Source organism: Rhagoletis zephyria, unplaced genomic scaffold (assembly GCF_001687245.7).
Source record: "Rhagoletis zephyria isolate East Lansing unplaced genomic scaffold, Rhagoletis_zephyria_1.1 Rzeph_scaffold_07730, whole genome shotgun sequence".
Classification (NCBI taxonomy): domain Eukaryota; kingdom Metazoa; phylum Arthropoda; class Insecta; order Diptera; family Tephritidae; genus Rhagoletis; species Rhagoletis zephyria.
Genome location: NW_016164812.1, coordinates 1 through 15,199, shown reverse-complemented (window position 1 = coordinate 15,199; position 15,199 = coordinate 1). Strand labels below are relative to the sequence as shown.

The following is a 15,199-nucleotide window of genomic DNA, read 5'->3' as shown; positions in this document are numbered from 1 at the left end:
AAATCAAAATGGTATTTTAAAGCTTTAAAGCACATTTTATAAGCATTCCCGGGTTTAATCTACATACTGAAATATTTGTTTATTTCAAAATTTTTAAATTGTTGCTTAATAAAAACCGTAAGTTTGTATACCTTTTATCGTTTGTGTGAAGTGAGCTGGATTATCGTGCTTTGAATGGCCTTAAAGTGCCAATTTGTCACTTGTTCAAAATAGAAATTTTTAGCACCAAGTTTCAAATGCATAAATTTAACTGTAGTACAAATTTGAAAACTTTTGATATTCAAAATTTTCTTGTATCTAACCATATCCTGTACAAGCTATCAACTAATAACTTATATTCGAATATATTTCTTGTATTTTTGTATGTATCCTCTTCGTCCGTCCTCATGTTTGTATGTAATCGGTTATCCTGCTCAACATCATCACCACCACCTCAATTTCCAATACCACTACCACCATTACTACTACTTTGACAAAGCGTTAAATTGTTTTTTGGAAACATAAAAAAACATTTGTTGTCGTCTATCCTCACTATGATACTCTTTAACGTATTGTTTGCTATGTGTTTGTGCTCGTGTGTTTTGCCTGTTTTTGTGCATCTATCTCTTTCGCCTCACGTTCATATCTCAAAAACCAAAACCAACCATAAAAAAAAAAAAACAAAAAACAACAACGTCTTGGCACGATACCTACCCATGCTCTCAATCAACTGCAATGAACATTCAAAACGTTATCGAAATCCAAACCAAAATCGTAAATCATTTGGGAACACATTTAAGGTATAGGTTCATCACCACACTCGATTAAACTACCACCTATTTCGGCAGATGACTCTGTTACAAATGACTCTGTGCACAACAATGTCGCAAATGCGCATACGCGTAAATTTTTCAGCAACAAAACGAAAGCCATCGTCTGGGGCATGCAACAACGGGCTGTACAATCAAAAAAAACGATTTAACCAAACAAAAACGTGTTACTGAACTTTTAAATGCAATAAGAATCATCGCTTTTTTCTTGACAGTCTATCAGTGATCGTAAATAACAGTTATCACTTGTATATGTATTCCTATAATAATTAATGAGATAAACATTAGCCCTGTTACACGTACTTCAGCATTTGCAGGTTTTACAGAATTTACAGGAAAAGCTGTTTTCGCCATTAATAAACTTTATGAAAAGTGGCGATCGGGAATGGCTTCCTGTAAAAACCTGTAAAACCAGCAAAAATTTAAGTACAAATGTATGATACAAATTATTAATTTTTTATTTCAGCAATAAATGTGAAGGGTGAAAAATTAAAAAAAAACTTAGTTCTTCAATAGCATGCACTTATTTTCCCATAAATACAATGTTAAAAAATCAATATCTGGGATATTCATCATTACCCAGAAGATAATTTAGGTAGCCCATCCTAAAAGGTCTACCGAAGAAGGGCTGAAAAAGTACTTCCTTGCATGCCTTCTAGAAGGGCTTATCCATTTACAATTTACGCGAATGCATAAATTTATATTATTTAACATTACAAATGAATTCCAATTAAAATTTTAAATTACATAACACATATTTGATATAAACCTCGAGCAAATACTTCAAAGATGTATGATTTTTATAAATTAAAGAAGCAACTTTAAAGAACTCCTCCAAAAGGCCTTCTGAAGTACGTCCTATAAAAGCCCTTCTGGAATGCCTTCTATGGGTAGCGAAAGAGGAAGCCCTTCAATTTGTGCCACTCCATACAAAAAAGAAAGGAGAAAGGAATATAGAGTGGAAGGCCTCTTGATTCTCAGGAAGGCCTTAAGGAAGGGCTTTTAACCCCTGCAATTATCTACTGGGTAGCTAGTCTTTTGTCTATTAACACTTTCCGCGTTCTGGAATGGAATCCCCAAACGTTTTCTTTTGTGGATCGCATTATCATCGCTTTTCAAGGTTCAGCAATAGTCAGGCTAGGATGTAGAGGTTTGATTTCCTATCATACCGCTTCTCCATACTGGTTATGACCTGGTGGAATCGTTCGCCATGTTCTTCGCTAGTGTTTTTTTACTAAGTTTTTTTTTTAATTTTTCACCCCTTTCTACTGAATCAATCGACAGGAGGTTGAATCCATCAGACGAATTGGATTTTCATTAATACGTGATTTTTTCTTCAGAAAAACTAGTTCAAATTATATTTTTAATTTTTTGTTTTAAACTTGGCATTTTTACATACTTCATCGTTTTTTTTTTCAAGTACTGGACATGCTAGACAAATTTTGTAAATGCACTTCAAATCAGCATCGAAAAATCTATGAGATGAGGTTGGACCCGTTTTTGTTATAAAATACGACCAAATTTTGTTGAACCGTATAATATGCAATGCGAGAACGCTCCTATAATTTCAGATACCTTTTATTAACATCATATACAAGCCAAGTGATAGAAACATAATCATTTGTGGGTTAACTGTTATTCGCGATCTCTGCAGTCCAAACATGTTTATGAAAGTGGGCAGAAAAAAAAAACTTATGTTGAACCATGCAAAACCATCCAAGAATATATTTAATTTTACACCAATCTTTTGGAAGGCTTTTATTCAAACATAATTGTCAAATGTAAATGCAAACTTACCGCCATTATTGCTCTCTGCAGTTTCAGTGGCCTTGAGCTCAGACTGTGCTTGCTGACCTCCGGGCAGTAGAAAATTAGCTGTGGAGAATTCTGCAGCTGTGGTTTGTGGAATGGCTCGTTTACCCAGCGCCATGCCACAAATCGCAGTCATATGCGTCTCTGGACCGAACACGTGCAATGGAATGCCAAGTGTGGAGCCGAATTCGCGCATCTTGCGCAAGCCTTCTTGATAATTGGGGCCGGCACGACGCACGAAAATCGACACATTGTGTTCGACCAGTTTGGGTTGGAATTCACGCAGAGCTGTTATTATGCCACGGAAGGTTGCAGCAACATTGGTGAAGTTAGCAATGCCACCACCAGTGATGAGCACTTTTCCCTCTGGATGCTTTGGTGACGAAGTCATGAGGGTCAAAATAGTTTTGGCATATTCATAAGTTTGCTGCTCAGATGGCGCACCACTGTATTCACCATAGTTGGCCAATTCGGAGGCACCACCCAAATCACAAATCGTATCTGAATAAATAACACTAGCGCCACCACCGGCCACCATAGTCCAAATGCGACCATTGCGATTGAGAATTGTCAACTGTATAGAAAAGAGATATGAGTGATGTATGTATGTATGTATGAACATATATAGTAAAATAATCCTACTGAAATGTCAATGCAAACTAACCTTCAATGAAGCGCCACTCTTCGCATCCAAATCGGCTATGTAGGCTTCTTCTGGATATGCGTCGCGACCGAACGGCGGTGGATACTCAACATCACCCCATTTGGGACGGCAAATGAAATCGGCCGTAGAATCCAATTTGGCAGCCAAGTCCAAAATATACATGCTGTCTTTGGTCACGACCAGTGGATTGATTTCCAAATATGTGAAGTAAAGATCGACATAAGCTCGGTAAAGAGCGAAAATAAAATTGGCGATACGCTTCTTCTTCGAAGCATCGTTGACATGTACCAACAGTTTTGTTGTGATTTCTTCGATGGAAGTTTCATTGTTAACCAGCACGTCCAATTTCAAGGCCTTCGCATCTACATCACCAATATCAACACCACCTTGGTGGTAGAACAGAATCGTATCGGCACTGCGATGCGAGTAGATGCAGACATACATTTCCTCAGACTGGTGTGATTAGAAGTGAAAATACAAAGTTAGATTGAATTTTAAATAACAAATGTTTAATTTCCTAACTTCCTCTCACCTCGTCATGTGGCAAAAATGGCTCAATAATGAAATTACGCAACTTGCCCACAGTATTGCCGATCTTTTGATCCTTATCTATGCGTTCGCCAATCCATTGCTTGACTTGTTCGAAATTTTTCTTAACGCCGATTAAACCCAATTTGCCGCGTCGCTTAATCAATTGATCCGGTTTCACCACTAATGGCTGCAAATGGAAAATTACATAAAAGGTGTATGAGTAACTATAAAAGCGCACAATGTTCACTTGTAAAGTCGGTAATCAGCTAAAAGGTGTAGGTAAATAAAATAGATATGACTTTATGTATGTACCTGCATATGTACTAACTAAACGTGATCGAATATACTCGTGCGTACATACTAGAAGTAGTGCAGTGGCGCACCTAAGAATGTAAATACTTATGCATACATATATACATATGTATGTATGTATACATATGAATACTATACTATTGCTAGAAACAAAGGTTATTCAAGATACTGAAAAACAATTCAAATATTGGATTGAATATGGCTTTTGAACTTGCAAATATCAACACATGCACAAATATTACTTGTGTTTATTTATTTGTATTGTCAAACGCAGATGTAGAATCACTTGCGAAAGTGCAAAAGTGGCATTGCAGTTCTAAATATTCATAAAAAATATGAAAGGAACCAAGGCTAAGAAGTTTCTTCATACATAAATATGTACTATATATAGTATGGTGGGCCGAAAGTCCGCTTTTTTTAGAATTTTGTTTCCAAATATAGCAAAAATATGATTCATTACGCTTTGAAAAAATCTGTGTGAAATTTAGAATTTTTTAGTCAATATCCTAGGCTCGCCCAAGCCCATCAAAGTTCAATATGCTCAAAAAATAAAAATTAATAAATAGATTAATTAATACATTTTTTTACTAAAATTGCAATAATCTTCGAAAGTATTAGTCCTACATAGTTTGGTATATGGATCCTTTTTGTAGAGAATCGAAGTTAGCTAACAAACAAATTTTTTAGTACTTCACCTTTGGTGGACATGGGTAGGGACCATATTTTTGCTATTACCAATCAAAATTCTAAAAAAGCGTATTTTCGGCCCACGCTAATATATAGTACAAGAATATATGTGCAAGGATATGGATATTTTCCAGTAAGAAAAAAGAAAACCATAGCCAGGTGCTCAGAGGAGGAAGGAGTTGCGGGCCACCCTGGTAATTAGTAATTAGTTAAGATTAGAAATAATCATAAAATAATCACAATTTAATTAAGAAACTAATGCAATTATTTTTGTAATTATTTAGATTATTTTTAAGATATTTTTTTTTCAATTCATCTGTGGACACCCGGACGCTGTTGACTTTATTTATTTTTCTAAAAGTCTAGATTTAGTTCTTTATTTCAAAACTTGTCTTTTGAAAGTATTTTTTTGATACGATGTCAAACATTAATGTATTGCATATATAACAGCCTAGTAGTCTGTACTACAGACTCTGTAGATACAAATTTTGAAGAAAGAGCGGAGAGAATGCATACAAGTTGGAGAGCTCTTCCTTGTCGAAGCGAGTGCATTTACCATTCTTATTACGTGTGAAGAATGTGCAAAGCTTATTTGGTTCTACTGGCAATGCTAAGCTTCACCAAAGCTACGTTGACTGTTACTCAGTATAGGAAATGTAGTCACACCTCAGCCAAATTATTATATACTAGCGTGACCTAATGTGTACACCATCCAACACTACATATAAACGTTTCACTTATTCTCCCGTAAACAGCGGAGAAGGCTGTGAATATTCAAGGATTCTTAGCCCGCTACGCTGAGAGATATTTCTGATTACGTTGTCGTATTTAGGACAAGGCAGGACGGGCGCAGGGAAATTTCTCGATGCCATTTACCTCCTCCTCGTTCCTTTAACTGTGGTAGAAGTCATTAGAGGGGAAGCGTTTACGCTCTTCTTGTATTCACATTGAAAAAATAATATTTTGGCGCTTACACTTTAGTAAAGCGTTTGGCCGAGCTTCTCCTCCAATTTTTGGAGGAGATGTGATTACACAAATGAAGGCACCTACAGTTTTACGGCGTAACCGAACGGCAAATGAATTTTATGAGAAGCTTTCTCAAGGCAGAAATAGACTTGGAGAGGTTTGCCATTTCCAGTCGAAAACCTTTTTCTGTAATTTTTTTTGGATGTTACTTTGACCAGCAATTTGAAAACAATTCAAGGTAACGTGCGATAAATTACAAATGGAAGCGTAGGTTGGGGAAGTATTGCGGGTATATTCCCGCTTCGAGCTGTATCATCTAATATGTATAAAATATTTAGCCAAAATGTCTCCAATTTCAGGAACAAATTTGATCACCTCTTACAAAATTATATTTGATTGTACGAGTAACTATAAAAGTGTCTTCCCGTTAAGTGAACTAGGGCCTATCAATAAATTTAATAAATTTGCTTTTAAAAATGCATATGTCTTAATATTAACACAGATGTCTCTAAAAAAGCGCTCTTTCCGATTAAATGGGCCGGTCTGACCCACACAATCACAAGTGTAAACGCTCACCTGACGTCATAACATGAACAACATCAGGCCACCTTGCTGCTTACAAACAATTGACACCACGACAACAATTTTGTTGTGTGTTTCTGTACTCTTGGGTGTAGCATAAGATCGTTATAGTTGAACAAAAACACTAGAGGATGATTGCATATATGTATGTATTAATAATGAGCTGGTTGGGAGAGAGAAATAAAGAGAGTGGGATAGGATTCTGACGAGTTCATCGTGATAACGATAAGGTAAATACATAAACAAACGCTAGAAATTGGATGATGTATGACGTTCGAGTACTTATACAATTTTTCAAATATATTTTTGCATATTCAATAATTTCTACGTTTAAAAATAGCACGTACTCTATACAACTGCAAGGTAGTACCACTCAGCCAAAGCGGTCGCCTACTAATACTTTATTAGATATAATAGTCGAGACAAAACATATTGAGTATGATTTTTATGAATAAAAGCGACAGCTGAATGAGAACTCCTCCAAAAGGCCTTATGGAATACGTCCTAAAAAAGGCCTTCTGGTAGCCGTTTTATTGATAGCGAAAGCAGAAGGCTTTCAATTTGTGCCACTCCATACAGAAAAGAAAGGAAAAAGGAATGCAGAGTGGAAGGCCTCTTGACTCTTAAGAAGGCCTTTTGGAAGGGCTTTTAGCTCCCGTAATTATCTACTGGGTACAGCACCAGTAACAACTGAGAAATGCTTGATGAATTTCGCCGACCTAAACGGGGATAGATCGCCGAACGAACAGCCCTTGGTCGGGTAAAACCCGAGTCATTCCGGTACGTAGAACCGGCTGTCGTGGGAATGACAGACCCTGAACGACATTCACTGGGAGTCGGTTCGTTCGGAGTCGGTCAAGTTATGTAGACTATCCGACCACGGGCTGTCACTCCAACACTAGGCTAATTTGGCGAAGGTGGTAAAGGTTGAGCAAAAACAAAAATTACAACAACAAATTATACGCGCAATGACAGCAAGAAGTAGCCCAAAATACAACGAACGCAACCTTGTATAAATTCGCCTTGCTCCAGTATAATTCCTCAAAAACTTTGGAGAATTTGTATGCTGTTACAGCAATAACAACCACAGCAGTGAGAAATAAATTAAAAATTACACAAAACGATGGCAAAACGCCGAAATCGGGTTGTCTCCGAACCTAAATTTACGGAATGGCGGCAATTCATTCTAAAATAAACACTTTTCTACAACTTTTTTCCACATACACACATACAAGAAATCGCACAAGAAAATATACAAGAAATGTTTATTTAACTATTCCCACCATGCAAAACATGGGAAATACGCATCAATCGTCAATAGCAAAAAATTTACGACTCACCGATTTATTGCCGTGGTGACAAATCGGCAACATCATTTCTTTCACGTAAATTTTGGAATAAATAAGTTATCAAAAATTCCCAAACTTATGCATTTCACAACAAAAGCAATATCCAGAAGCATCTAATTTATGCCAGAGATAGGATTGAAAAAATAGGAAACCCCATATCGAGAGAAAGACTTAATCCCGTTTTTAAGCTCCAATTTTTTATACAAAAAATAAATGAAGTATTAAGAAGTAAAACAATTTCCAAATATCGCCTGTAGCAATAAAAAAGCGATAAGAAAACGACTGATTCAGGTAATAACAAAACGATTCGCCCATGGCGGTATTACCGGCAACAAAAATTGTCTGGTGGGTTAGTACTATTATCAAACACATCGCATGATTTACAAAAAAAAAAAACAACGTTCAAAATACAAGTCTATGACTAAGACCGAGTCAGTGGCTAATAAGATTTTTTTCATAGGTTTATAGACAAATAAGTTGTGATTGTTATCATATATTGAATATTCTATAATCAAATAAACCACGCGATTGTTGTTAAATCAGCAATAGCCATGCGTAGCCTATAAACACATACTTAATTCGCATTGACCTCTAGCTACGGCTATTTAAAATTTCCACATCTACACTTTTAAATCAACTAATACAGTTCTATTAGAACATATAGCAAAAGCAATACCGATAACAGCAATAAATGCAAATGTATACATACATATATGTATGTTAACTCATACATATGTACATATATTCAATAAGTCTGGAAATTGACAATCATAGGTTTGTGTGTTTTTAGCGTTATCCCATTATCAGTGCAAATAAAATAAAATATAAAGAAAAAAATTAACTTAAGCTCTCGCGTACCATAATAACGGTATTCTATTTTGATATTATTAATTAAACATATGTACATATGTATGTACTTATGCATATTCCAATGCATATATTTAACATGTAGGAGAATTGCTGATTGATTATTTAATAAAAAAAAAAAAAAAAATAACAATTTAATTTCGTGATGAACAAGCAAATTTTTGCCGGTTGTGTTGAAGTTCAATGGAAAACGATTTTTTGTATAATAAAACTAATTTAAAATCACGTAAATTTTAGTATTCGTAATATTAATTATATTCTACCCTGCCCACCTTTACTTCATACACTTTGAAATATTTCTGCTTCAAGATTGTGTGCAATAAAAGTGTGAAGTGTATAAACTAAATGTGGTACTAAATGGTACTAAATCAGAGAAGCCATTCAATCGATTTAGGGTACTGTAAATTATTTTCACACATATACAGGTAAATAAGAGATTGTTATTATTGTGTAGCTGTTAAATGGTTATCGACGCGAGTACTACTTACCGTGTCCAGCAGCCAAGGATGCCTTACGGACAATTGTGACCAATCCGTTTGGGTGTTCACTGTTGCAAACCGACACTGAGCCGCACCGGAAGGTCCATTCACATTCAAATGCCGATTTAATATATCCTTGCCAGAGGCTTCGGAAATGGCTTTGGCAGACATGTTTGTGACTGTTTGTTTTTAGCAAGAAAATTTTCCTGTTAGATTTGTGGTATACACAGTATTTTTAGTTGTTGTTTGCTAAAAATTAAGAAAAGTAGTGTTAGAATTATTACATATCGCAAAATAATATTCTAAAAACTGAAGTAAATTAATTTGAAAGTCCATGACCCTTAGCTATCCCAGTAGATAATTTCAGGAAATAGAAAAAGCCCTTCTAGAATTTATGCAGGGAAGCACTTTCTTCATACCTTCTTGGGTAGGCCTTTTAGAATCGTTTCACTTAAGAAGGCCTACCTAAATTATCTTTTGGGATATTCGTTTTATATGTATAGCGCGTTTTGTAAAAAGAAACGATATTTTACTTTGAAATCAGATTTTATAAATTTGCCAATTATAGACACACTAAAATCAGGTTTTAGGAGCACACATCCAAATGAAACTGGAATGTTGATGCAGCTCGTGGCCATTAGTCTACACTCCTAACATCCCAAGGATTTTTATTTCCACCAACAATAAATGGCGAATAGTTTGTCATCGTAGCAACAACCACAAACACTTTCACAGTTTTAATGGGGCATTTTTTGTGGTTAAAATAAAATTTTAGGTTCGTCTAGATGAGATCACTTTTAGAAAGCAATTATTTATAAAGATAATTATTTTTAATATCATAAGGAATTTTCAGGTTCTAGTATATTATTAACTTGTATTTTGTTGCATTTTATTAAAAAGTGCAATTTGTTCAATAAGCGGCCATTTAAAGCACCTCCCTTCTACGAGCGAAAAGTTAAACGATTACACAAAAACAAGTTTATTTAAATGGACAAATATTAAATGGAAAAATACGCGCCACATACTCGCTTTTTCTTTCGTTCTTTTTTCTTCTTCTTTATGTCTGTATTTCCTTTCGAGCGAGACCGGTGCCCGTTTAATAGCAAATGCCAACTATTTGTTTAACACCAAGCGGTACGACAAGTGTATATTTATTGAGCCAGCAAGCAAGCAACCGTTTCAAAAGCGCGTCAGGCGAGAACTGAAATCAGCTCAAAGTAGCAGGTAGAATGAAGCCAACCGTTGCTCCTGTGGCGTTGCTAATGCTTCGAGAGCGAATGTGATTGTGTAGCACCCACTTCAGCGACGCCGTAAATTGTACCACGACATTACGAAAGGCAGTACGCACGTATCGTTAACATCGACGAAAGTTAATGATCGTTGCTGATCGCTCTAACTAATCGCACTTAACACTGATATCAGCCAATAGTATATGCGTAGCGCTCACTTTTATTTAAGCTTAAGCAGATCGGATCGAATATGAAGTACATAAGGATATTCATATAGTAAATGCATGCAATATTGCTGTTTTAAAAGTTTTATAGAATATTATATTGGATTTCTAGTTCTCTTTAGTCTTTAGATATGTTTGCTTCATATAGTACATACATACATATGTATGTAATTGATTTAATTTAAATTGGAATAAGCAATATGAAACGTCAAAGCTGCTACATATGTACATATGCACATATGGCGTGACATGTTCTGAACACCGTTCCAGCGTGCGCTTCAAGCCTGAGCATATGCTTACATATATGTTCAATAGGGTGGTCCAAATTTAGAGGTCACTCAAAGCGTTCAAATTGTTCCATGTAATTTAAATTGATTCTTGAAAATCAATATTTTTCGATCGGAAAACTCTGTTCTCATCAGAATACATAAACCAATGAACATATCCAATTGTTTATTTTAACATTTTTTCATAAACATAACANTCACTTTTATTTAAGCTTAAGCAGATCGGATCGAATATGAAGTACATAAGGATATTCATATAGTAAATGCATGCAATATTGCTGTTTTAAAAGTTTTATAGAATATTATATTGGATTTCTAGTTCTCTTTAGTCTTTAGATATGTTTGCTTCATATAGTACATACATACATACATATGTATGTAATTGATTTAATTTAAATTGGAATAAGCAATATGAAACGTCAAAGCTGCTACATATGTACATATGCACATATGGCGTGACATGTTCTGAACACCGTTCCAGCGTGCGCTTCAAGCCTGAGCATATGCTTACATATATGTTCAATAGGGTGGTCCAAATTTAGAGGTCACTCAAAGCGTTCAAATTGTTCCATGTAATTTAAATTGATTCTTGAAAATCAATATTTTTCGATCGGAAAACTCTGCTCTCATCAGAATAAATACATAAACCAATGAACATATCCAATTGTTTATTTTAACATTTTTTCATACTAAAAACTGTTTACCTTGACGGATTGACGGACCTATAAAATATAGTTAACGTATGCGGAACGAAATACGAACTGATGCAGTAAAAAGAAACAGCTATACTTTCGGATGCAACAAATATTGTTTTCCCACTCACATAAATATTGTCGAAATTTCCAAGAAACATTTTTATAAAAAAAGACTCATGTCCTTAACAGGCCAATCGGTTTAAGTTTTCTGGAATAAGGTGGAGCGCTTTTATATTTTTTTGGGACTTTATTGTGCCAATTTGAGTNTATAGTTAACGTATGCGGAACGAAATACGAACTGATGCAGTAAAAAGAAACAGCTATACTTTCGGATGCAACAAATATTGTTTTCCCACTCACATAGATATTGTCGAAATTTCCAAGAAACATTTTTATAAAAAAGACTCATGTCCTTAACAGGCCAATCGGTTTAAGTTTTCTGGAATAAGGTGGAGCGCTTTTATATTTTTTTTGGGACTTTATTGTGCCAATTTGAGTTATTTTTTTTTTAGCCATTTAGGCGATAATTAGTTCAGAGTTACATTTAGGTGTCCTTTTATGGGTCCCCAATGAAAATTATTTCCCTAATTTGTTGTACAAAACTGAAATTAATGTGGTGCAAGCAAATTTTGGGAAAGCGCTCATAGCCGCTTTTTAATTTCCCATTCAACGTTTAAAAAATCTTGGGTAGATTGGTTTGCCCATATTTCACTATGTTTGTTGTATTTCCCTGGCTCTTGCATAGTCTCTAAGGTTTTTTTGCTTACTTTGCACTTCATTGTCATTATACGCTGTGATTTTGCAGAGAGATCAAGCAATTTATGATTTTTGTCATGGTCTCAGAGTTCGTTCACTTTCAAAGAAATTTTTAGTGGAATGCTTGTAAAGATTGCGCAGTAGATTTTGGTATACTTAGTTTGGCTCCTGTGTTTACCAGAATTTGTTAAAATCTGCTTAGAAATTGTCCGCATTTCATTCCGCATACGTTACTATGAATTAATGGTTAAATAAATAATTGGGTATTATTATTGGGAAACTCCTGAATAGAAACAGAAGTTCTTACTATCAGTTCGATAGTTCAAAATTCCGGGACCTTAAAAACACCGGCATCCCGGGATCATATATACACACAAACCCATATACGGAATTATATAAAACTATTACAATTTTGGAGTATGTATAACAAATATTTATTAACAACAATAATGAAGTTTTTTTTGCATTATTTTTAAGATTCAGCGATTTTAAATTTTGTTCTGACAGCATAAACTCGTCGTAGAGTATCAGTACGAATCGGATTTAATGAAGGCTGTCTACGAATTCCGAATTTACGTTCGTAGCTTTTGGGATCCAGTAGATTTCACGAAAATCGAACCTACGATGGATTCTGTGATAGCCCTGATTTTGAAAGCGTCAATCTACTATTATTATTATTATACTAGTTTCAGTTGAAAGCTTAATCCTAATTTGCGTATTGAAAAGTTAATAGGAGCAAGCTTTGCAGCAACAATATTGTATACAGCCCCTTGTTACCTCTCTTAATTGAGTTCTCTCTCCGGAAAATACATAGTTCACAACTGACAACATCAAGATTACCTACAACAAAAGCCGTTTTCTCAGAAATCGGAGACAAGTGATGACGGAAATCCGTTTCAAAATCATCAAATCATCTTTCTGCGCGCTCGGAAAAATCAACCAACAAAATCAATAAACGCAATGTTGTTGTTGTTGTAACAGCATACAAATTCCCCAAAGAGATTCTGGGGAGTGTTGGAGTATTGCTGGAGTGACATTCCTTGGCCAGATGTAAAACAAGGTCGTTCCGATTACCTAGATCCGACTGTCGTGGGAACAAACAAACTTAAAAAAATTGTTTAATATAAACAGTTATGAAGCCACGAAAAAAACAAAAACAAAAACTTAAAGTGTAACTTAATTTAAAAACCATAACGACTTGATCAAGTCTAAATAGCAACAAAAAATAGTTGCCCTCGACTGTAGTTGAGTTGACAAATAAAAATAGTGGTAAAAAGCAACAACAGTTAACAAGACGAACTCAGCTCAGTGGGTAGACCACTGACTCTGAAAGCCGGAGTCGCTAGTTCAAATCCCAGTGGACTCGAAGAAAAGGTCTGATGCGGAAATTTTATAGCAGTGCAGTTATAACTTCTACCACTTTGTAATTATTGTTTGTTTTTTTACTATTTTCCAGAATTATTTAACAATTAACAGAATTATCTTTCTTCAGAGTGAAAATAAGATGAAAACTCGTGAATAAAAACCAGGAAAAAAAATTTACTTATTAACTTGAACCGTGGTGTATGTATGTTTTCGTATGACGGAGTGATAGCATGGTGTCGCCGTCCAGCAGATGAGTTTGTGATCAGAGATTAGCTAAAAATGTGATCAATTTGCCATTTAAAGCTCTCACATATATATATGTACACACACACACGTATGTACATATGTATGTGCATATGCAGTGACTCAAACAAGTGTTCACGTGTTGAATTTTTAAATATTCGCAATGTTTTTCAAGTTAAATTTTTTTGTTATTTTTCTATAAAAATACAGTCCAAGCTTGCACGAAAATCATATAAATCAAAGTTTCAAACTTTACATAAAATTTAGGAAAATTCAACGAATTTTTACTAAAAATTCAAACTTTTTATTCTGAACCTTCAGATCATTTTAATTTATTTATTGTGAATTTTACGCCAATCGGCATTTTACAATTTGTTAAAAATACATAATTAAAGAAAGGAAACACATAAGACACATAACATAACATAACATAAGAAATGCAAATTTCAAGCGGTTAAAAAATTGCCGTGGTTTTTAGTCATTTTTTCATTGCTTATGGTTTAAGCTTGGACAATATCTTTATAGAAAAAAAATAAAAATTTTACTTGTAAAACCAATTTGCGGTAAAACTAAAGGTCCAATTATACAAATAAGTTTGACACCACCTTGATAAGGTAAAATATATAAAAAAGGTCAATAAATTAACATTCAGGGCTATCACTGAATTCATCGTATAACTGAATCCGAATGCTACGTACGCATTCAAATTATATACTACGTTCATAGCAATTTCACGATTCAAATCTCTAGAATATGGGTGTATGTAAACATTTTCAATTCACTGTGTATTTTAGTTAATACAAAACAAATAAAAATAAATTTTTGAAACAGCAAATTTCGCTAGATGTTGAAAGAACTTTTCCTATCGGTACAAAATACAAAAAAATTGGGACGGCAATATTTTTGTTGTCACGCGATTGGTATAATACAGCGAACTTCCGCTGTAAATTTTGAAAAAAAAAATGTTTTTCGTTATTGGGATAAAGAAAAATATTTGTCCACTCACAAGATTGGGATACGATTTTCACCAAATTTTGGGCAAATGGCCAATCGTGTGACACTGCCTTATGAAATATTATATTCCGGGACACCTCACCTTTATGAAATTTCACTTGAGTGATGTACATATCGTCGTTTAAAGTACAAAACCGCGTATCGTCATTCTGCAAAACCGCTTAACTGACATATGCTGCCAAAAATTGGATTTGGTCACACAAGCTCATAGCTAATCCTTATCCATTCGTGCTGAAATATGCTAGCCAGAAATGCGATTGCCTTATAAACAAATAATTGTTAGCAAAAAAAAAAACCGACTTCAACTCTCATATAAATATATATATAT

General features: G+C 34.7%; 1 protein-coding gene across 2 annotated transcripts; it reads right to left on the bottom strand.

The window, feature by feature from the left end:
* Positions 1-2,215: 2,215 nt before the first annotated feature.
* On the bottom strand, positions 2,216-10,317 carry LOC108374452 (ATP-citrate synthase-like). 2 transcript variants are annotated; one of them, XM_017630429.1, is made up of 5 exons: positions 10,084-10,317; positions 9,068-9,307; positions 3,818-4,003; positions 3,286-3,738; positions 2,216-3,195 (listed from the first exon to the last, which is right to left on the bottom strand). In XM_017630429.1, the coding sequence occupies exons 2-5, from the start codon at positions 9,227-9,229 to the stop codon at positions 2,572-2,574; spliced, it is 1,425 nt and encodes a 474-aa protein (XP_017485918.1). In that variant the 5' UTR covers positions 9,230-9,307; positions 10,084-10,317; the 3' UTR covers positions 2,216-2,571. The 2 variants fall into 2 exon arrangements, with proteins under 2 accessions (XP_017485918.1, XP_017485919.1); XM_017630430.1 differs by lacking the exon at positions 10,084-10,317 and adding an exon at positions 9,592-9,982.
* Between the last annotated feature and the right edge of the window lie 4,882 nt (positions 10,318-15,199).